The 22,662-nt window shown below is 42.1% G+C and overlaps 1 protein-coding gene across 4 annotated transcripts in view; it reads left to right on the top strand.

Annotated features, from left to right (window-relative positions):
- The first annotated feature begins 11,570 nt into the window (after positions 1-11,570).
- LOC128689233 (homologous recombination OB-fold protein) overlaps positions 11,571-22,662 on the top strand; it is a 46,456-nt gene continuing 35,364 nt past the window's right edge. For 2 of the 4 annotated variants that reach the window (XM_070086334.1, XM_070086335.1), the window contains exons 1-3: positions 11,571-11,877; positions 18,384-19,322; positions 19,475-19,543. In XM_070086334.1, the coding sequence (XP_069942435.1) occupies positions 11,839-11,877; positions 18,384-19,322; positions 19,475-19,543 (1,047 nt within the window). In that variant the 5' untranslated portion in view covers positions 11,571-11,838. Of the gene's footprint in view, positions 11,878-12,155; positions 12,352-18,383; positions 19,323-19,474; positions 19,544-22,662 lie in introns of those variants that run through there. The other 2 variants (XM_070086336.1, XM_070086337.1) reach the window with 2 other exon arrangements.

Genomic DNA, 22,662 nt, shown 5'->3' on the forward strand with positions numbered 1-22,662 from the left:
AACCATTGTTGAATACAGATGACTAATGGATGAGGGGAGTCGAATTGTTTAATAGCTTGTAAAGTACTGAGGGAATCCAAAATTATCACGAACTTCAAAGGAGATATATATATGTAATATGAAGAAGTGCTATGAGGATGGCATACAACTCTACAGTAAAAACACTAGCTAAGTCCAACAAGTGGCCTTGGACAACGTCACTGGGGAAAACTGCCGCGACCCCAAAACCATCAGCAGATTTAGAACCATCTGTATACACAGCAATGGCATTAGCATGTGATCGGAAGTGCTCGAGAAAAAGAGAATGAGTAGCAGGCGTAGGTAAGAAAGCTTTGGTGCACGGTAGTGGGGGAGGGATCAGACATGAATTGTTGGAACTTCCCAAGGAAGAAGAGAAAAGGCAGATGCTAAATGAACATACAAGGGGGGCAGCTGGAGAGAAGATCAGAGTGAGTGAATGTGAAGAGAAAACGGTCGGAGTAGGCAAGGGCGTCGAACAAATAGTGGGTTCCTCGCTACAGGTGGTAAGATGGGAGAATAAGTTCCAATCTGCTTGAGCAAATTGCCAACGAGGGTTACAAAACGGTCGGGTATATATAGTAGAAGCAATAAAGATAGGAAAGTGATCACTATCATGTAAATCTGGAAAAAAAAGACCACACAAAATCAAGTGCAATGGGCAAGGAACAGATAGAAAGATCAATGCAGGAGAGAGACTGAGTGCAAGAGTCAAAATGGATAGGAGCACCTGTATTTAAAACATGAAGAGGATGAGAAGAGAGAAGAGCTTCCAACTGATCACCACAAGTCACAGTGGAATCCTCCCCACGAGTGATGGTGAGCGTTAAAATCACCCAACAACAAGATGGGCAGCGGTATAGAAGAAATTAAAAATGTGAAATCAGAGATACAGAATACACTGGAGGGAGAAAGATAAAGAGAGCAAACTGTAAACCATCTGTGTAAATAAATACGAGCTGCAGTATAATGTAGCAGAGAATGAACAAATCTTGTTGATATGATATATCAATGCACACAAGAAGCGTGCTTTTATTAAATGATTTGTCAGATAAAGGATCAGAAGAATGTAACAGCACGTAGCCCCAAACGGGGTGAATGAGTGTAACAGGAGAGGAAGGAGGTTGGAGGGTAACTATGGAGGAAGATGGGGGGGAACAAGGGATGAGGGGACTACAAGACGGGGTGTGGACCTCCATCTTCGTGTGAAAGCTGGAAAGGGGTGAGAACTAGGCTCCGAGGTAGAAGATAGATTCTGTACAGGTGATAGAGGAGAAGAAAGTGTAGGCCTGTGAGGTCTCGTAGACTGAGAAGCAAGTGAGTGAGATGAAGAAGTAGTAGGAAGTGGTGCGGAGGTAGGAGTGTCAGAGGATAAAACCACAAAAGAATTAGAAACTGAGGTGACCCCGGTAAACAAAGATGCAGAGGAATTGGGAAGACCATCAATGTTGGAGGTCTTCAGGCTACCCGAGCATACTGGATACGAGGAAGTTTTCTTTGAAGGTAGAGCTGAGAGATAGCCATAGTGTAAGTAAGGCCCTCACACTCCTTAAGATAACGGATCTCTCATTACGATAGACCTGGCAATGGTGTGAAAAGGAAGGATGAGGTTCCTTGCAACTGAGACAAGAGGGGGAAGACTACAAGACGTATTGGAATGATCTGCTGCACTGCAGACCGGGCATTCCACCGCAGATCTGCAGTGTTTAGTGGGGTGTCCAAAACACCAGCAGTTACGACAAAGCTGGGGAGTGGGAACTACTTGATGGACCTCTAGGTGATGGCCCGCACTATAGACAGAGGACGGAAGTTCACGGCAGTCAAAGGTTAAACGAGCGATGTTACTAGGAAAGCGCCTCTGCCCACTAGTGGGCAGGATGTATGTATCTACCTTAAGAATAGGGAGGTTCTGAAGGGCTAGTTGTTCTAAAATATCATCGCCACAAGACAAAAAATCACTCTGTACAATGGTACGCAGTAAGACCACAGAACCACTGCAAGAGTTAAGAGTAGCATGCTTATGAATGGTGACTGGTATGTTATCTACGGAAGTGATGCGGGAGAGAGCATGATGTTGCTCTGAATTCTGTTCTGTTACAACATGCGCACCACTTTGAAGAGCGTGGAAGGATATATTTTGGCCAATGTGCCATAAAAGAGTTTTACCAATTCCATGATTAAAAAGATAATCAGTTTGAGAAGTCGTTTGTAAAGAAAAAAAATTTGTCCACTGCATACTCGTTAGCCCAGTATGTAAAGGTAGTGAGTGTTGCGTAGGTTGTTTTTGAGTAATCATCGATGAACTGTCGTCAGTAGGGTGTCTTGGACGTTTAGGAGTAGCACAACGAGCGGTCTGACCCGAGGGAGATGGGTGATCCAAAAACTGTCGCACCATATTGGGGGAAGCCAGATGCATTGTGAAAGATGTGCTAGAAGCAGCAGCATAAACAGAAATGGGTGACACCGCAGCACCTGAAGCAAGTGACGAAGCATCACAAGCAGAAGGTACAGGATGTGAGAAGAGTCGAGTGAATGGTCCGATAATGAAGCCGGGTCAGAACAGGGTGTGGGATAAGAAAGGGGTCTGGGAGGAGGAAGGGTTTCGCTGGGCAAAGACTCCATAATAAAGGTGCTTCTTCTGTGATATCTCCTTGCTTGTTAATTTAAGAAAAATAGAAAGGAAAGAAAAAAAAAGAGGGACAGCAGAGGGACAGTCGCTAGGGGGCGTGGAGGGGCTGAAACCTCCTCCCCTCATCTGTGAGGGGCTCGAGCCCACTGGTAGTGAAGATACAACGTGGATACGTAATATAACCATATCAAAGACAATACACTCAGATCACAATATAATAGAGGTAGTACAGACATGTATGCACAGGGCTTCTCCTGACCAGCAAAATGTGAACAGTCATAAAGGTCTCTTCACGAAATTTAATTTCAATAACAAAAACATGCAATGGGATTAAGTAAATCATGTCTTAAATGAAACAAGCTGGGAAGATATCCTAAACAACATGGATCCGAACATTTCCCTTGAAAAAATGAATTCTGTGGTTCTTGAGATCTGCTCAAGACACATTCCATTAAGAAAAAGAAAGAGAAGGTGTAAACTAGAAAGAGAGAGATACTCCCTATACAGATGAAGGCGAGAGTCACAGAGCTGCTGAGTGAGGCCAATATATCTGAAATATGAAGTGAGGCAGTAGTCAAGAAAATTGCAAATATCGAACTTGAGCTGAAGGATTCTTACAGGAGACAAAAATCACAAGAAAAACTAAAAGCCATAAAGGAAAATGAAAAAAAAAAAAAAAAAAAATACTTCTTCTCTTATGCGAAATCTAAGGGAAAAACAACATCCAGTATTGGGCCCCTGCTTAGGTGGGATAGGACATACACAGATGACAGCCAAGAAATGAGTGAGATACTGAAGTCCCAATATGACTCAGTGTTCAACGAGCCACTGCCCAGACTAAAGGTAGACAACCCAAATGAATTCTTTATGAACAAACCCCAAAATTTGGCCATCTCAAAAATCTCGGATATTATCCTAACTCCACAAGACTTCGAAGAGGCAATAAATGACATGCCCATGCACTCTGCCCCAGGCCCAGACTCATGGAACTCCGTGTTCATCAAAAATTGCAAGAAGTCCCTATCACATGCCTTCAGCATTTTATGGGGCATGAACTCAGGGGTCATCCCACACACACTAAAAACAAGAGACATAGCCCCACTCCACAAAGGTGGCAGTAAAGCAATTGCAAACAACTACAGACCGATTGCACTAACATCCCAAATCATAAAAATCTTTGAGAGGGTTCTAAGAAGCAAGATCACCAATCACCTAGATACCTATTAATTATACAACCCAGGGCAACACGGGGTTAGAGCAGGTCGCTCCTGCTTGTCCCAGCTACTGGACCACTATGACAAGGTCCTGGATGCTGTAGAGGATAAACAAAATACAGATGTAGTATGCACATACACAGATTTTGCAAAGGCTTTCGACAAGTGTGACCATGGTGTAACAGCACACAAAATGCGTGATAAAGGAATAACAGGAAAAGTTGGTAGATGGATCTATAACTTCCTGACAAAGAGTAATAGCAAACAGAGTAAAGTCCCAGGTAGCCATGGTAAAAAGCTCTGTTCCACAAGGCACAGTACTCGCTACAGTTCTATTCCTCAAACCATACCACGGGCGAGGATAGAATCCGCGATCAGAGAGTCTCAGAACTCCAGACCGGGGTATGGTTTGTTTGCAATCGTGTCATTACGATTTCGTGAGTCAATTCTATTCCTCGTCTTCATTTCTGACATAGACTAAGATGTATGCCATAGATCCGTGTCTTCCTTTGCTGATGGCACCCGGATTACCAAGGCAGTGACCTCCATCAAAGACACCACGAGATTCCAAGCGGACATCAACCAGATCTTTGAATGGGCCGCTCAAAACAATATGAAGTTCAATGAGGAGAAATTTCAACTACTCAGATATGGGAAACTTGAGGAAATTATAAATATAACAGGGTACATGACAAATTTTAACCATACAATATAGCGGAAAAGTAATGTGAAGGACCTGCAAGTGATAATGTCAGAGGACCTCGCCTTCAAAGACCACAACAATGTATCTATCTCATCTGCTAGGAAAATGATAGGATGGATAATGAGAATCTTTTAAACTAGGGACGCCAAGCCCATAATGATTCTCTTCAAATCGCTTGTGCTCTCTAGGCTGGAATACTGCTGTACACTAACGGCCCCCTTCAAGGATGGCGACACTGCAGACCTGGAGAGTGTACAAAGAACTTCCACAGCACACATAAGTACCATAAGGCGCCTAAATTACTGGGAACAGTTGAAGGTCCTTGATCTGTATTCCTTGGAATGCAGGGTCAAGAGAGATATATGATAATATACACTTGGAAGGTCCTGGCGGGATTGGTACCAAACCTGCACACGAAAATCACTCCCTATGAAAGCAAAAGACTCGGCAGGAGATGCAACAATCCCCCGGTGAAAAGCAGGGACCCCACGAATACATTGAGAGACAACACAATAAGTGTCCAGGTTTCAAGACTGTTCAACTGCCTTCCAGCATACATAAGAGGGATCACCAATAGACCCCTGGTTGTCTTTAAGAAGGCACTTGACAGGCACCTAAAGTCAGTACCTGACCAACCGGGCTGTGGTTCGACCGTCAGCTTGTGTGCGGCCAACAGTAACAGCCTGGTTGATCAGACCCTGATCCACCATGAGGCCTGGTCTCAGACCGAGCCGCGGGGGCATTGACCCCCGAAGCCCTCTTCAGGTAAACCCTTCATGCCAGTAAACCAGCGCTCCAGGATAGCAGCCTCACATCTACCAAGCTACCTCAGCAGTCAAAAGAAAGGGCGGTTGGAAACCCGCCTCAAAGCATACCTCCTTCGGCTGCCACCTCCCAGAACCAACAGGCAGCTTCCAGAGATACACCCATTACCCGAAGGGCACCCTGCCCACTTCCTGTAAATCCGGGAAGGGAGCAGGACACCTTCAGACAATTCAGATTCCATGGCAAACCATGCCACCCTGGAGGGACCTCATGGAGTGGGATGAACTCCGGCACACCACCCCCTACCTAGAAACTGTAATGCCAGAAGGGAGGACCCCAGAAGCTACAAACGGGACAGGAAAAAAGGGGAGGGTGGGGAGAGGGGAGGAAAGGAACAAAAAGAGGGGGTATGGGGTAGTGAAGGGAGGATTGGGGGTAATTAGGTTCGGTCGGAGGAAGAAGACCAAGAAGTCCAATTCCTCAGACCGATAGCCTCTTTGCCACTTCAAGGAGCTCCCCTTAAAGAGGTGCTAGGTGAACAAGACAAGAGGTGTAAGGAAATGAGTTGAAATGTTTCCACCCCACCTGAATCGAACCCGGATTCTCCATGTGTGAAGCAAAAGCTTTGCCAGCCAAGCCACGGGGACACCCAGCTCAACCACAGGAAATCACCTTAAAACTTTAATAACCCAACAAAAAGCTGCAGTGCGATTGATTACCAACTCTTGCACAAGACAGCACACTCCACCGGTTTTTAAGAGCCTTAACTGGCTTAATATACAAAATATCCACACTTATTATTGTGTCCACTACATACACAGAACATTATACTCAAATATTAACCCACCTCTCAAACTTCTCCTTGATAACTACAACAGAACACAGGAATAATACAAGGCACGAATCACTCATCGATATCCCTCGTGTCCATCTCTCCCCATGCAAAAATGCAATGAACATAGAGGGTCCGAAGATCTGGAATTCATTGCCAGAACACATTATAGGGCCCCTACCTGCAAATCAGTTTAAGGCGATTATATCCAAGAAAATTAACTTTCTCCTGATAAAAGGCAATAATAATATGACTCATTTATAGTTTATGAATGTTAAGTGATTTTTAGAAGTCCCAAAAATATAATTTGTTTCCAACGGTGCACTTAAATTCTGATTTTCTGTTCTGAACAAAAATAAATTAATATTTTTAATAAATCATTTCACAGTCACTAGAGCAAGTGGTATTGTGACTATGTACTTTTCAGAGGTGATATACAAATTTTGTTTGTTACTTGTAGGCTTACATGTATGCAATTTTATATTAAAATGTAGCTTACTTTGTTTGGTCTATCAACTCGCATGCATTTTTTTAAGCCCACAGTTTGATTGCTTTCCATACATGGGGACCACCAAAATTGTTCCAAATTGGGCCCCGCACCTCCTGAGGCCGGCTCTGCAGTGAGGGGAGTTGTGTATTGGAGACCTCGGCTGCAGCCAGATTAAGAGATTGGAGGTGCAAGCAAGTGTGTCTGCCCCCAACCTCTGTGATTTTCTGATCCTCCGCTACGGCATCAAGTCTGCTAGGAAATCTTCGATCCATCACCCAGCCTATAACATACTTGGCCAATATCAACAATTCTTCATCAGGCGCTACAGGCTTCCCTGGCCGTCATACTCCAATCTCTCTGTCAAGCATCTGGCATCGTCCTTCGTGAGGTTGATAAACTGGTGAAAGAAAACATAGCGCCTTGAGAGTCACCCAAGTATAAAATCACGTCGTGGTTCCCAACTAAAAAACAGTATGTGCGGGAGGAGGTTCACCAGCTTTTCCGCAAAATACTAGTCAGATACCTCACTCACCACCATCTCTACACCGACGACTTCAAGACGAGTGAATGTGTGGATGCAGGTGTATTACCTGGAGTTTACCTGGAGAGAGTTTCGGGGGTCAACGCCCCCGCGGCTCGGTCTAAGACCAGGCCTCACGGTGGATCAGGGTCTGATCAACTAGGTTGTTACTGCTGGCCGCACACAAGCTGATGTACAAACCACAGCCCGGTTGGTCAGGTACTAACTTTAGGTACCTGTCCAGTGCCTTCCTGAAGACAGCCAGGGGTATATTGGTAATCCCCCTTATGTAGGCTGGGAGGCAGTTGAACAGTCTTGGACCCCGGACACTTACTGTGTTGTCTCTCAGTATACTCCTTGCGCCCCTGCTTTTCATTGGGAGAATGTTGCATCTCCTGCCGAGTCTTTTGCTTCCATAGGGAGTGATTTTCGTGTGCAGGTTTGGTACCAATCCCTCCAGGACCTTCCAGGTGTATATTATCATGTATCTCTCTCGCCTGCATTCCAGGGAATACAGTTCAAGAACCTTCAACCGTTCCCTGTAATTTAGGTACCTTATCGTGCTTGTATGTGCCGTGAAAGTTCTTTGTACACTCTCCAGGTCTGCAGTGTCGCCATCCTTGAAGGGGGCCGTTAGTGTACAGCAGTATTCCAGCCTAGATAGCACAATAGATTTGAAGAGAATCATCGTGGGCTTGGCGTCCCTAGTTTTGAAGGTTCTTATTATCCATCCTACCATTTTCCTAGCAGATGAGGTGGATACATTGTTGTGGTCTTTGAAGGCGAGGTCCTCTGACATTATCACTTGCAGGTCCTTCACATTACTTTTCCGCTCTATTGTATGGTTAGAATTTGTCGTATACCCTGATACATTTATATTTTTTTCAAGTTTCCCATATCTGAGTAGTTGAAATTTCTCCTCGTTGAACTTCATATTGTTTTGAGTGGCCCATTCGAAGATTTGGTTGATGTCCACTTGGGAGTCTCGCGGTATGGTAATCCGGGTGTCATCCGCAAAGGAAAACACAGAGCTGAGCCATGACTTACATCTCTGTATATGTCAGAAATGAGGATGAGAATTAGAATGGGAGCGAGTACTGTGCCTTGTGGAACAGAGCTTTTTACTGTGGTTGCCTGGGACTTTACTCTGTTTACTATTACTCTTTGTGTTCTATTTGTCAGGAAGTTATAGATGCATCTACCAACTTTTCCTGTTATTCCTTTATCACGCATTTTGTGTGCTATTACACCATGGTCACACTTGTCGAAAGCTTCTGCAAAGTCTGTGTATACTACATCTGCATTTTGTTTATCCTCTACAGCATCCAGGACCTTATCATAGTGGTCCAGTAGCTGGGACAGGCAGGAGCGACCTGCTCTAAACCCGTGTTGCCCTGGGTTGTGTATCTAGGTGGTTGGTGATCTTGCTTCTTAGAACCCTCTCAAAGATTTTTATGATATGGGATGTTAGTGCTGTCGGTCTGTAGTTCTTTGCAATTGCTTTACTGCCACCTTTGTGGAGTGGGGTTATGTCTTTTGTTTTTAGTGTGTATGGGATGATCCCTGTATCCATGCTCCCTCTCCATAAAATGCTGAAGGCACGCAATAGGGGCTTTTTTGCAGTTCTTGATGAACACGTAGTTCCTTGAGTCTGGGCCTGGGACAGAATGCATGCGTATGTCATTGATTGTCTCTTCAAAGTCGTGTGGAGTTAGGATAATATCCGAGATTTCTGGGATGTCCAAATTTTGGGCTTCGTTCATAAAGAATTCATTTGGGTTATCAACCCTTAGTCTGGGCAGAGGCTCGCTGAACACTGAGTCTTTAGTTTCTCACTCATTTCTTGGCTGTCATCTGTGTATGTCCCATCCCGCCTAAGCAGGGGCCCAATACTGGATGTTGTTTTTCCCTTAGATTTAGCATAAGAGAAGAAGTATTTTGGATTTTTTTTTAATTTCCTTTATGGCTTTTAGTTCTTCCTGTGATTCTTGTCTCCTGTAAGATTCCTTCAGCTTAAGTTCGATATTTGCAATTTCCTTGACTAGTGTCTCACTTCACATTTCCGATATATTGGTCCCACTCAGCAGGTCTGTGACTCTTCGCCTTCCTCTGTATATGGAGCATCTCTTTCTAGTTTACTTCTTCTCTTTCTTTTTCTTAATGGAATGTGTCTTGAGCAGATCTCAAGAACCACAGAATTCATTTTTAAGGCAAATATTTGGATCAGTGTTGTTTAGGATATCTTCCCAGCTTGTTTCATTTAGGGCATTGTTTACTTGATCCCATTGTATGTTTTTGTTATTGAAATTGAATTTCGTGAAGAGACCTACATAACTGCTCACATTTTGCTGGTCAGAAGCCCTGTGCATACATGTCTGTACTACCTCTATTATGTTGTGATCTGAGTGTATTGTCTTTGATACAGTTATATTACATATCAGATCGTCGTTGTTAGTGAAGATGAGGTCCAGCGTATTTTCTAGTCTTGTAGGCTCTACTATTTGCTGGTTTAAGGTGAATTTGGTGCAGAGATTTAATAGTTTGTGTGTGTGTGAATTTTCATCTGAGCTGCCTCCTGGAGTGATCACTGCTAAAACATTTTAGGTGTCTCAAGTTGAAATCTCCCAGTAGTAAGATGTTTGGGGCAGGAATTGGGAGATTTTCTAGACAGTGGTCAATTTTCACAAGCTGCTCCTGGAATTGCTGGGAAGTTGCATCTAGAGGCTTGTATACCACCACAATGACAAGGTTTTGGTTTTCAGTCTTTACTGCCAAAACTTCAACTACATCATTTGAGGTGTTCAGTAGTTATGTGCAAATGAGCGACTCTGACATACAGGCCAACCCCCCCCCCCTCCCTTATTGCCAGTTTATTCTGTCGCATCAGAATATGTTATAACCTGGGATCCATGTTTCGTTGTCATAATGATCCTTTATATGGGTCTCCGTGAAAGCTGCAAACATTGCATTTGATTCCGTGAGCAGTCTTTTGTTGTAAGGAATTTTGTTGCTTTTTGACAGCTTTAGACCATGTATGTTTGCAAAGACAAATATCGTTATATTGGTGGAATTTAAGGGGGCTTTATTTGCTGGCTCTAATATCTTTTGTTCTGGAGTAGAGGCCAATGTCCGTGCCTCTGCTCCAGAAATGTTTTCAGTTGGTGTAGGATTATTGTCATTTCGGGCAAATTAGGTCCTTGTCCCAGGATGCTACCCACACCAGTCGACTAACTCCCAGGCACCCATTTTACTGGTTTTTCAAACCATTCATCACACCCATTTTACTGATGGGAACATTGACAACCGGTGTAAACACGCCCAATGTTTCTACTCTTGCTGGGAATTGAACCCGGACACTCACCGTGTGAAGTTTTCAGTTTAATATCTTTATTATGCACTCTATACCCATCCTGTGGGTGGTAGTCAAAAGATTGCAGAGGTACATAATGGGTCCAGGGACTGGACTCCAAAGTTTTGATAGGTGAACAAGGTACAAAGGTAATGAACTCATAAGTTACACCTGGTGGCTAAAGTTCTCGCTTTAACCACCAGGCCACGGGGCATTGTTTGACTATTTTAGGTTAAATCTACATGTGTTACATGTATGCCGAAAACACATATTAAAGATCATTGAAAAAACAATTTTAAAACTTGAGAAACTTAATCCAGCAATCATATAATGGAAGATATACCAACTGGGAATTAAGGCACACCTGCACACTCAAGACATTTATTTGATCTTGGATTTTAATAACGTTCTTCGAACTTGAGTTTAAATTAACCATACCACGGGCGGGATTTGAACCCGCGGTCAGAGTCTCAAAACTCCAGACCGTCGCGTTAGCCACTGGACCAGCTAGCCACAATAAAATTCGTTTGTGACTTGAAAAAGCCCGCTGTGTGGGCGAAACGTTGTCAATAAAGGATCACATTAAACTGCATATGTGTTTATGTTTCCAAAATTCGTCCAACTAGGTATATTTCTACACCATAGGAAGGTTAGCATAGGCACCACTGTGACCACAAATGCAAGTTTTTTTTACAGACGAATCTCCAGCTAGCGTGGCCGTGACGAACTCTAGCTCAAGTCCCCTCACTGCGACGGTCTGGAGTTTTGAGACGACTCTCTGACTGCGGGTTCAAATCCCGCCCGTGGTATGGTTTGTTTGCAATCGTGTCATTACGATTTCGTGAGTCTTGAGTTTAAATTTTATGAACACATAGTGTTATGGGTACACATCTATAGTACATTATGCAAATTTAACACAGGATAATTCAATAAATACAAAATCTCAATGTACTATTTGCAAAGACATAAAATAAATAAATAAATAAATAAATAAATAAATAAATAGAGAAACATACTGAGAGGCGAGTTAGTGTTAGTTATCGCTTTTCAAAGGCACTTGTCGAGAGATACGATTTGTTTTGTGTGCCGTAATGTATAAAAGGAAGTTTACTTTAATCTCTATTTTAGGTAAAAAAAAAAAAATACATACTTTGGGTTTAAACCTAATTAACCATTAAATAAAATCAAACAATAAAGCCTGTTTGCAGTGAGAAAACAGAGTTTCGAGTGTAGAAGTGATGTATTATGGACACTGGTCTCCCTGGCGGTACGTCTCAACGTCATCACATTCACTCGAGTTTTAGAGGGAATTTTAACCATGTTTGATGCAGAAGACGACGTCAGTTTTGAAGATCCCGTGAGTAAAGCATTATAACATTAGAATTATTTGTTAGTAAGGTAATTTAATCTCAGAACCAGTTATAAATTATAGTATGTGCCTGGAGATGAGTGATGAAATTTGATCCAAGGAAAGAGATTACACAAATTCCCAGGATCTCCAACGTAGGTATCCTTTTTATCCCCTTTAAGGAATAAAATAACGCCAAAAAAATTTTTGTTTGTGTTAAAAACTCTCCGAGTAAATAATAGAAGGAAATCATAAACAATGTCTGTTTGTTTTATGGTTGGGTTATTTGATGTTTACATTAGGAAGGAGGACGTAGATGTTGGGGAAGGGTTTTTAATCCAATGAAAATTATCTACCTCTCTCCTCCCTCGGACCAAATTTGGTTACTTCACATTTCCAGGCACTGTATGGACCTTTGAATTTAGCTCTTCCCATCTTCACCTCAATGGAAACAAATCATAGTGCAGTATTTGCTTATATTTGGTAATTCTAGGCTAAATCTTTATCTCATTGTTATTAAATCATGCTAGAGCACTTAGCTTTGATGGTTATTCTAGGTAACATCTAACTAATGTATCACATTTATGTGCCTGTAATAATCTTTGTAGAAATTTAAAAAAAATAATTTTGCATGAACACATTATATTTAAAATAAATGAAGCTTAACTTATGAGCTAATCACGTTTTTTGTGCATAATGTAGTTATTGTAGGAATTGAAGTTTTGTAAAAAAAAAAAAAAATACATGAAAATTCATCTTCAACAAATACTATTTTTTAACCCAGAATTTGAAATACAATACTGTGCTGTTACATGTTATTTGTATATTTGAGCATTGTTTAATAAATCTTGAGTATACATTATTTTTATTGTCTTTAATAGTACATATAGTTTGTCCCTACATCAAAATCTTGCAGGGACCCTGATGGAAGTAAGTCACATTATTTGGCTATCTTAGCTAAATCTACATAATGTACATTCTTTGTACCCATAACATCTGTGAGCCCTCAAGATCAAGTCAGTGATAGTAAAACTGGTTATGTAAATAGTTGCTGAGGCTGTCTTTAAAACCTTAGGTCTTAGGTTAATTTAGTTAAGGTTAAACTGAGGAAGCTGGTGTATGTCCTGTTACCCCGACACTAATGCAGTACCTTTCAGATCCTCATTTCCTTTCAAGGGGAGAGCATTAATGTAATGCATTTTGGGCAAATTGAGACAAATGTAAGACTAACTTGAAATTAAGATTCACTTAAAGCTAACTTAAAAGTACAGCCTCTCCTCACTTAGCGACGTACTCATTTACCGATGACTCGGGCTTACGACCAGCACTCTGACCAGTTTGCATACCTAAATAATGTATATTAGAGCTGATTTCCTCTATTCTGTTTATTACAATATACAGTGCACTACTGTATAAGCATTTAAAAATATAATAAAAATGTTATAAATGGTGCAAAGATGCCATTAAAACAATATCAAAGATGGTTGACACAAACCTACTACCATTATAGTATGCTGCTTTCTTAGCGACCAGTTCATTTACCAGTGTGATCTTAGGAATGCAACTCCATCATTAAGTGAGGAGAGGCTGTATAATATATTGATAAGCTCAAATTGAATCATTTGAACACTAAGGTTGACGTAACTATTTGCCTGAGGATATGATTATTAATGTAGTACAGTGATTGCTTTAAGTGAATCAAATCAAATCAAGTTTATTCTCTATAAGGGTTACAATGTGGGGTTTACAGGATTTGGATATTGTGTGGTTTACATATTATAAAATACTAATTACAGAGGGGGCCACTAGGACACCTAGCATGGCTAGGCATTTTGGGCAGACTTAGATTAATTCTTAACATTAAATCCTTACAGATTATGGTATTAAGGCTAGGTGACTACATTATAATTTGTGAGTTTAGCAATGTGAATGCTTTTGTTTTGGCACAATACAAAGTGTATATATTGGAGTATCATAGGCAAACTTATGACTAGTTAGGATTCATTATTTTAAGATTAAGATTAGTATTTCTGTGTTTATAGTCAGTGAGTGAGTGTAATTGTGAACCACCAGGTGGTTATCATGTAGTTAGTTGTCGGGGTGTATCAGGGAGATAAGATGTTTTCTAACTGTGGTTTTGAGAGTGATGAGTGTGTCTGCAGTTCTAGAGTTTTCAGGTAGGGTGTTCCAGATTTTAGGTCCTTTGAAATACATTGAATTTTTGTAAAGGTTTAGCCGGACGCGGGAAATGTCATAGAGATATTTGTGTCTGGTGTTATACCTGTGGATCCTGTCACAACTATCAAGAAAGCATTTTAGGTCAAGGTTAATATTGAAGTGATAGATCCAGTAATAGTTTGCATGCATCATACAATATCTCATTGCTGACTGTTAGACTTCGTAAGCCTCATAAAATTGGGGAAGAGCTTATTCTGCCAGCAGTGAGGGAGGTTCTGCACACAGTTTTGTACAAGTCATCTGAAAAAATTATTAAAGCTATTCCTCTCAGTGATAACTGTTCAAGTGAATCTTAATTTCAAGTTAGTCTTACATTTGTCTCAATTTGCCCAAAATGCATTACATTAATGCTCTCCCCTTGAAAGGAAATGGGGATTTGAAAGGTACTGCATTAGTGTCGGGGTAACAGGACATACACCAGCTTCCTCAGTTTAACCTTAACTAAATTAACCTAAGACCTAAGGTTTTAAAGACAGCCTCAGCAACTAGGGGACAAAAAGATACAAAACATCCAGGCCATGGGAAAACCTGGGTAGCCACAGCCACTCAAGAGGGAGAGGTTTTTTAGTGCCAGGAAGGAAAAAAAACTGGCAGGAAATGGCAGAAATCGTACACCAAATCCAGTCATTCCTGGAGTGGAACCACAGTTGATGGCCTCCACTCCAAACCAACAGATACAGATACTAATGCCGGAAAAAAAATCCCCCCCCAGTACCAACAATACCACCAGTCCGATAACATTCTTCTTTGCAAATATACAGGGTCTAAAGCCAGCAACAAACAACAAAATACCTTTCATCCGTGGACTGCTTGCAGAGGCAAAGGCAATGTTCGCGGCTTTCACTGAGACCCACATAAAGGATCACTTGGACAACGAAATATGGATCCCAGGTTACAACCTATACAGATGTGACAGAGTGAACAGGCAAAAGGGGGGGGTTGGCCTGTACATTGCAGAGTCACTTGTTTGCACAGAACTGCTAAATGCCTCAAATGATGTAGTGGAAGTTTTAGCAGTAAAGGTCGAGAACCAAAACCTAGTCATTGTGATAGTCTACAAGCCTCCGGATGCAACATCCCAGCAATTCCAGGAACAGCTGTTAAAAATTGACCACTGTCTGGAAAACCTTCCAGCTCCTGCACCCAACATCTTGCTCCTGGGGGATTTCAACTTAAGGCACCTAAAATGGAGGAATATAGCAAATAATATTGTTGCAGTAATAACACCAGGAGGCAGCTCTGATGAAAACTCACACTCACGCGAGCTTTTAAATCTCTGCACAAAATTCAATTTAAACCAGTAAATAATAGAGCCTACTAGACTGGAGAATACACTAGACCTCATCTTCACTAACAATGATGATCTGATAAGAAATATCACCATATCAAAAACAATATACTCAGATCACAACATAATTGAGGTTCAGTCATGTATGCGCGGAGCCCCAGACCGACATAATGAGATTAGTCACGAGGGAGCATTCACCAAATTCAACTTCAATAACAAAAACATAAAGTGGGACCAAGTAAACCAAGTCCTAACCGATATAAGCTGGGAAGATATACTAAGCAACACAGACCCCAACTTATGCCTAGAACAGATTAACTCGGTAGCACTCGATGTATGCACAAGGCTTATTCCTCTAAGAAAAAGGAGGAGTAGATGTAAAACAGAAAGAGACAGGCGCTCCCTTTACAGGCGACGGAAAAGAATAACAGAGCGGCTAAAAGAAGTCAATATATCTGAAATGCGTAGGGAGACACTGGTCAGAGAAATAGCAAGCATCGAACTTAAGCTAAAAGAATCCTTTAGGAGTCAGGAATCGCGGGAAGAACTAAAAGCCATAAATGAAATCGAAAGAAACCCAAAGTATTTCTTCTCCTATGCCAAATCAAAATCGAGAACAACGTCCAGTATTGGGCCCCTACTTAAACAAGATGGGTCCTACACAGATGACAACAAGGAAATGAGTGAGCTACTCAAGTCCCAATATGACTCAGTTTTTAGCAAGCCGCTAACCAGACTGAGAGTCGAAGATCAAAATGAATTTTTTATGAGAGAGCCACAAAATTTGATTAACACAAGCCTATCCGATGTTATCCTGACGCCAAATGACTTCGAACAGGCGATAAATGACATGCCCATGCACTCTGCCCCAGGGCCAGACTCATGGAACTCTGTGTTCATCAAGAACTGCAAGAAGCCCCTATCACGAGCCTTTTCCATCCTATGGAGAGGGAGCATGGACACGGGGGTCGTCCCACAGTTACTAAAAACAACAGACATAGCCCCACTCCACAAAGGGGGCAGTAAAGCAACAGCAAAGAACTACAGACCAATAGCACTAACATCCCATATCATAAAAATCTTTGAAAGGGTCCTAAGAAGCAAGATCACCACGCATCTAGAAACCCATCAGTTACACAACCCAGGGCAACATGGGTTTAGAACAGGTCGCTCCTGTCTGTCTCAACTATTGGACCACTACGACAAGGTCCTAAATGCACTAGAAGACAAAAAGAATGCAGATGTAATATATACAGACTTTGCAAAAGCCTTCGACAAGTGTGACCATGGCGTAATAGCGCACAAAATGCGTGCTAAAGGAATAACAGGAAAAGTCGGTCGATGGATCTATAATTTCCTCACTAACAGAACACAGAGAGTAGTCGTCAACAGAGTAAAGTCCGAGGCAGCTACGGTGAAAAGCTCTGTTCCACAAGGCACAGTACTTGCTCCCATCTTGTTCCTCATCCTTATATCCGACATAGACAAGGATGTCAGCCACAGCACCGTGTCTTCCTTTGCAGATGACACCCGAATCTGCATGACAGTGTCTTCCATTGCAGACACTGCAAAGCTCCAGGCAGACATCAACCAAATCTTTCAGTGGGCTGCAGAAAACAATATGAAGTTCAACGATGAGAAATTTCAATTACTCAGATATGGTAAACATGAGGAAATTAAATCTTCATCAGAGTACAAAACAAATTCTGGCCACAAAATAGAGCGAAACACCAACGTCAAAGACCTGGGAGTGATCATGTCGGAGGATCTCACCTTCAAGGACCATAACATTGTATCAATCGCATCTGCTAGAAAAATGACAGGATGGATAATGAGAACCTTCAAAACTAGGGAGGCCAAGCCCATGATGACACTCTTCAGGTCACTTGTTCTATCTAGGCTGGAATATTGCTGCACACTAACAGCACCTTTCAAGGCAGGTGAAATTGCCGACCTAGAAAATGTACAGAGAACTTTCACGGCGCGCATAACGGAGATAAAACACCTCAGTTATTGGGAGCGCTTGAGGTTCCTAAACCTGTATTCCCTGGAATGCAGGAGGGAGAGATACATGATTATATACACCTGGAAAATCCTAGAGGGACTAGTACCGAACTTGCACACGAAAATCACCCACTACGAAAGCAAAAGACTTGGCAGACGATGCACCATCCCCCCAATGAAAAGCAGGGGTGTCACTAGCACGTTAAGAGACCATACAATAAGTGTCAGGGGCCCGAGACTGTTCAACTGCCTCCCAGCACACATAAGGGGGATTACCAACAGACCCCTGGCAGTCTTCAAGCTGGCACTGGACAAGCACCTAAAGTCAGTTCCGGATCAGCCGGGCTGTGGCTCGTATGTTGGTTTGCGTGCAGCCAGCAGCAACAGCCTGGTTGATCAGGCTCTGATCCACCAGGAGGCCTGGTCTCAGACCGGGCCGCGGGGGCGTTGACCCCCGGAACTCTCTCCAGGTAAACTCCAGGTAACCAGTTTTACTATCACTGACTTGATCTTGAGGGCTCACAGATGTTATGGGTACAAAGAATGTACATTATGTAGATTTAGCTAAGATAGCCAAATAATGTGACTTACTTCCATCAGGGTCCCTGCAAGATTTTGATGTAGGGACAAACTATATGTACTATTAAAGACAATAAAAATAATGTATACTCAAGATTTATTAAACAATGCTCAAATATACAAATAACATATATATTTGTATTTCAAATTTTGGGTTAAAGAATAATATTTGTTTAAGATGAATTTCTATATTATTTTTTTTTTTTTTTTTTTTTACAAAATTTCAATTCCTACAATAACTATATTATGCACAAAAAAAGTGATTAGGTCATAAGTTAAGCTTCATTTAAGCTTCGACACTTGAGTGAATATTAGGCAAAGAATAAGGAGCATAGAAATTAAAATACTGTGTTGTGGCAGTAAAATCCTGATAAGACTTAAGATATTTTTTGTTTCTCTTTTTCAGTTATTTTTGCAAGAAGTAGTTAGGTTTACTGATTCCAGCAGTGCATCACACAGTGAGTCAACTCCTTGTTTTCAAGATAATTATAGTGATGGAATAAAAAGCAATTTTCCATTGAGGAATGCTTCAGGAAATTCATGTGGGGTAAAAAATAATGTAAGTGAAAATAGAGTCGACAGTAATGATAAACAAAAGGAAAAAACAACCCTAAAATTTATCTCCCAAAAATGTGGATATATGGAAAAATTTGCAGCAGATAACAGTTTTGAATTTGATGATCTATTTGATGATGATATTGAACACAAGGTTAACAAAAAATCATGTGTGACGAGTACTCCACCAGACTCAGAATTCACGCAGAGCTTGATCTCCAATACATGTAAACAGGTTGAGATTAACAAAAACAAATCAAATAGTGCAACTAATGGTGACGTTGTAAGGGGAAGTAATTTTAGATCAAGAATTCTTCAAACATTAAAAGAAAATAATCTTGTCGGTTCACTTTCTTGCAAACCATTTTCATCACAGTCAGAAGCGGCCAGCTCCAGTACATACCCAGCAGGCACACAAAGTAATGACAGGAAAAGAGCTTCCCCAGACCTCAGTGCTAAAAATGAAGAGGATGGAAGTCCACTTGTCAAAAAGTTATACACACAGTTTCGTATTCCAAGTAACAGCTATGCTGAAAATCTCAGTTATTCAAAAACAGTGAATAATACGACAGGTGAAAATGAACAAATATATTCTCATCCTTTATTCAATAACCAATTGAAAATTAATGCAGCTAGAGATGATCCTGTCTTAGGATGCCAGCAGCCCTCATCATCATCAAATACACCAGTAAAGCCTCCTGTAAATAATATCAGAAAAACAGTCAGCCCAGGGGGGCCACTCATTCGGAAGAGGAAGTTTCCTGGACCTGCTGGGATGCTGCCCCAGCTGGTAAGTTTAGAGTTTAACGAGTCATTTCATAGAAAAAAAAATACTTGGATAGGAATATCAAAATTACTTTCTGTACTGTTATATGAATTAATATTTGATATAATAGATTTTATATGTATAATACATGTGCTGTTAAAATAAATTTTATTTAGGGCTCAGATGTTGCTGCTCCAAACCTCCAACAGTTACATGAAAAGGAAACACCTTCCTCTGTTGCTCAGGTTTGTGTTGAATATACATGTATATAGAATGTGTGTGTGTGTGTGTGTGTGTGTGTGTGTGTGTGTGTGTGTGTGTGTGTGTGTGTGTGTGTGTGTGTGTGTGTGTGTGTGTGTGTGTGTTTCCTAGGTAGTACGTTGGTAGACAGCAACCACCCAGGAAGGTACTGCTGTCCAGTCAAGTGAGTGTAAAATGAAAGCCTGTAATTGTTTTACATGATGGTAGAATTGCTGGTGTCTTTTTCTGTCTCATAAACATGCAAGATTTCAGGTATGTCTTGCTACTTCTACTTATATTTAGGTCACATTATGCATGCATGTACAAGCATATATACGTATACACACCCTTACGGGTTTTCTTCTATTTTTCTTACTTGTTCTTGTTTATTTCCTCTTATCTCCATGGGGAAGTGGAACAGAATTCTTCCTCTGTAAGCCATATGTATCGTAAGAAGTGATTAAAATGCCAGGAGCAAGGAGCTAGTAACCCCTTCTACTGTATATATTACTTAATTTAAAAGGAGAAACTTAGGTTTTTCATTTTGGTCCACCCCACCTCAGTGGGATACAGCTGGTCCATTGAAAGAAGAAACGTGTACGTGTGTGTGTGTGTGTGTGTGTGTGTGTGTGTGTGTGTGTGTGTGTGTGTGTGTGTGTGTGTGTGTACTCACCTAGTTGAGGTTGCAGGGGTCGAGTCCAAGCTCCTGGCCTCTCCTCTTCGCTGGTCGCCACTAGGTCACTCTCCCCGAACCATGAGCTTTATCGTACCTCTGCTTAAAGCTATGTATGGATCCTGCCTCCACTACATCTCTTCCCAAACTATTTCACTTCCTGACTACTCTGTGGCTGAAGAAATACTTCCTAACATCCCTGTGATTCATCTGTGTCTTCAGCTTCCAACTGTGTCCCCTTGTTGCTGTGTCCAGTCTCTGGAACATCCTGTCTTTGTCCACCTTGTCAATTCCTCTCAGTATTTTGCAAGTCGTTATCATGTCCCCCTATCTCTCCTGCCCTCCAGTGTCGTCATGTTGATTTCCCTTAACCTCCTCTTAGCTCTGGGACTAGTCTTGTGGCAAACCTTTGCACTTTCTCTAGTTTCTTTACATGCTTGGCTAGGTGTGGGTTCCAAACTGGTGCCGCATACTCCAATATGGGCCTAATGTACACGGTGTACAGGGTCCTGAACGACTCCTTATTAAGATGTCGGAATGCTGTTCTGAGGTTTGCCAGGCGCCCATATGCTGCAGCAGTTATTTGGTTGATATGCGCTTCAGGAGATATGCCTGGTGTTATACTCACCCCAAGATCTTTTTCCTTGAGTGAGGTTTGTAGTCTCTGGCCCCCTAGACTGTACTCCGTCTGCAGTCTTCTTTGTCCTTCCCCAATCTTCATGACTTTGCACTTGGTGGGATTGAACTCCAGGAGCCAATTGCTGGACCAGGTCTGCAGCCTGTCCAGATCCCTTTGTAGTTCTGCCTGGTCTTCGATCGAATGAATTCTTCTCATCAACTTCACGTCATCTGCAAACAGGGACACCTCAGAGTTTATTCCTTCTCTCATGTCGTTCACAAATACCAGAAACATCACTGGTCCTAGGACTGACCCCTGTGGGACCCCGCTGGTCACAGATGCCCACTCTGACACCTCGCCACGTACCATTACTCGCTGCTGTCTTCCTGACAAATATTCCCTGATCCATTGTAGTGCCTTCCCTGTTATCCCTGCTTGGTCCTCCAGTTTTTGCACTAATCTCTTGTGTGGTACTGTGTCAAATGCCTTCTTGCAGTCCAAGAAAATGCAATCCACCCACCCCTCTCTCTCTTGTCTTACTGCTGTCACCTTGTCATAGAACTCCAGCAGGTTTGTGATACAGGATTTTCCGTCCCTGAAACCACGTTGGGTGCTGTTGATGAGATCATTCCTTTCTAGGTGTTCCTCCACTCTTCTCCTGATAATCTTCTCCATGACTTGGCATACTATACATGTCAGTGACACTGGTCTGTAGTTTAGTGCTTCATGTCTGTCTCCTTTTTTAAAGATTGTGACTACATTTGCTGTCTTCCATGCCTCAGGCAATCTCCCTGTTTCGATAGATGTATTGAATATTGTTGTTAGGGGTACACATAGCACCTCTGCTCCCTCTCTCAGGGCCCATGGAGAGATGTTATCTGGCCCCATTGCCTTTGAGGTATCTAGCTCACTCAGAAGCCTCTTCACTTCTTCCTCGGTTGTGTGTACCGTGTCCAGCACCTGGTGATGTGCCACACCTCTCCGTCCCTCTGGAGCCATTTCTGTCTCCTCTGTAAACACTTCTTTGAATTTCTTGTTGAGTTCCTCACATACTTCACGGTCATTTCTTGTTGTCTCTCCTCCTTCCTTCCTTAGCCTGATTACCTGGTCCTTGACTGTTGTTTTCCTCCTGATGTGGCTGTATAACAGCTTCGGGTCAGATTTGGCTTTCGCTGCTATGTCGTTTTCATATTGTCGTTGGGTCCTTTGCCTTCTATATTTCTTCCATTCCCTAGCACACTTGGTTTTTGCCTCCTTGCACCTTTGGGTGAACCATGGGCTTATCCTGGCTTTTTCATTATTCCTATTTCCCTTGGGTACAAACCTCTCCTCAGCCTCCTTGCACATTGTTGCTACATATTCCATCATCTCATTAACTGGCTTCCCTGCCAGTTCTCTGTCCCACTGAACCTCGTTCAGGAAGTTCCTCATTCCTGTGTAGTCCCCTTTCCTGTAGTTTGGTTTCATTTGTCCTGGCCTTCCTGCGTCCCCCTCCACTTGTAGCTCTACTGTGTATTCGAAGCTCAAAACCACATGATCGCTGGCCCCAAGGGGTCTTTCATATGTGATGTCCTCAATATCTGCACTGCTCAAGGTGAATACTAAGTCCAGTCTTGATGGCTCATCCTCTCCTCTCTCTCTTGTAGTGTCCCTTACGTGTTGGTACATTTAGTTTTCCAGTACCACCTCCATCATCTTAGCCCTCTATGTGTCTTGGCCCCCATGTGGCTCCAAGTTCTCCCAGCCGATCTCCTTGTGGTTAAAGTCGCCTATGACCAGGAGCTTTGCCCTGCATGCATGAGCTCTTCTGGCCACTGCAGCCAGTGTGTCAA

Source organism: Cherax quadricarinatus, chromosome 18 (genome assembly GCF_038502225.1).
Source record: "Cherax quadricarinatus isolate ZL_2023a chromosome 18, ASM3850222v1, whole genome shotgun sequence".
In the NCBI taxonomy this organism is placed as follows: Eukaryota; Metazoa; Arthropoda; class Malacostraca; order Decapoda; family Parastacidae; genus Cherax; species Cherax quadricarinatus.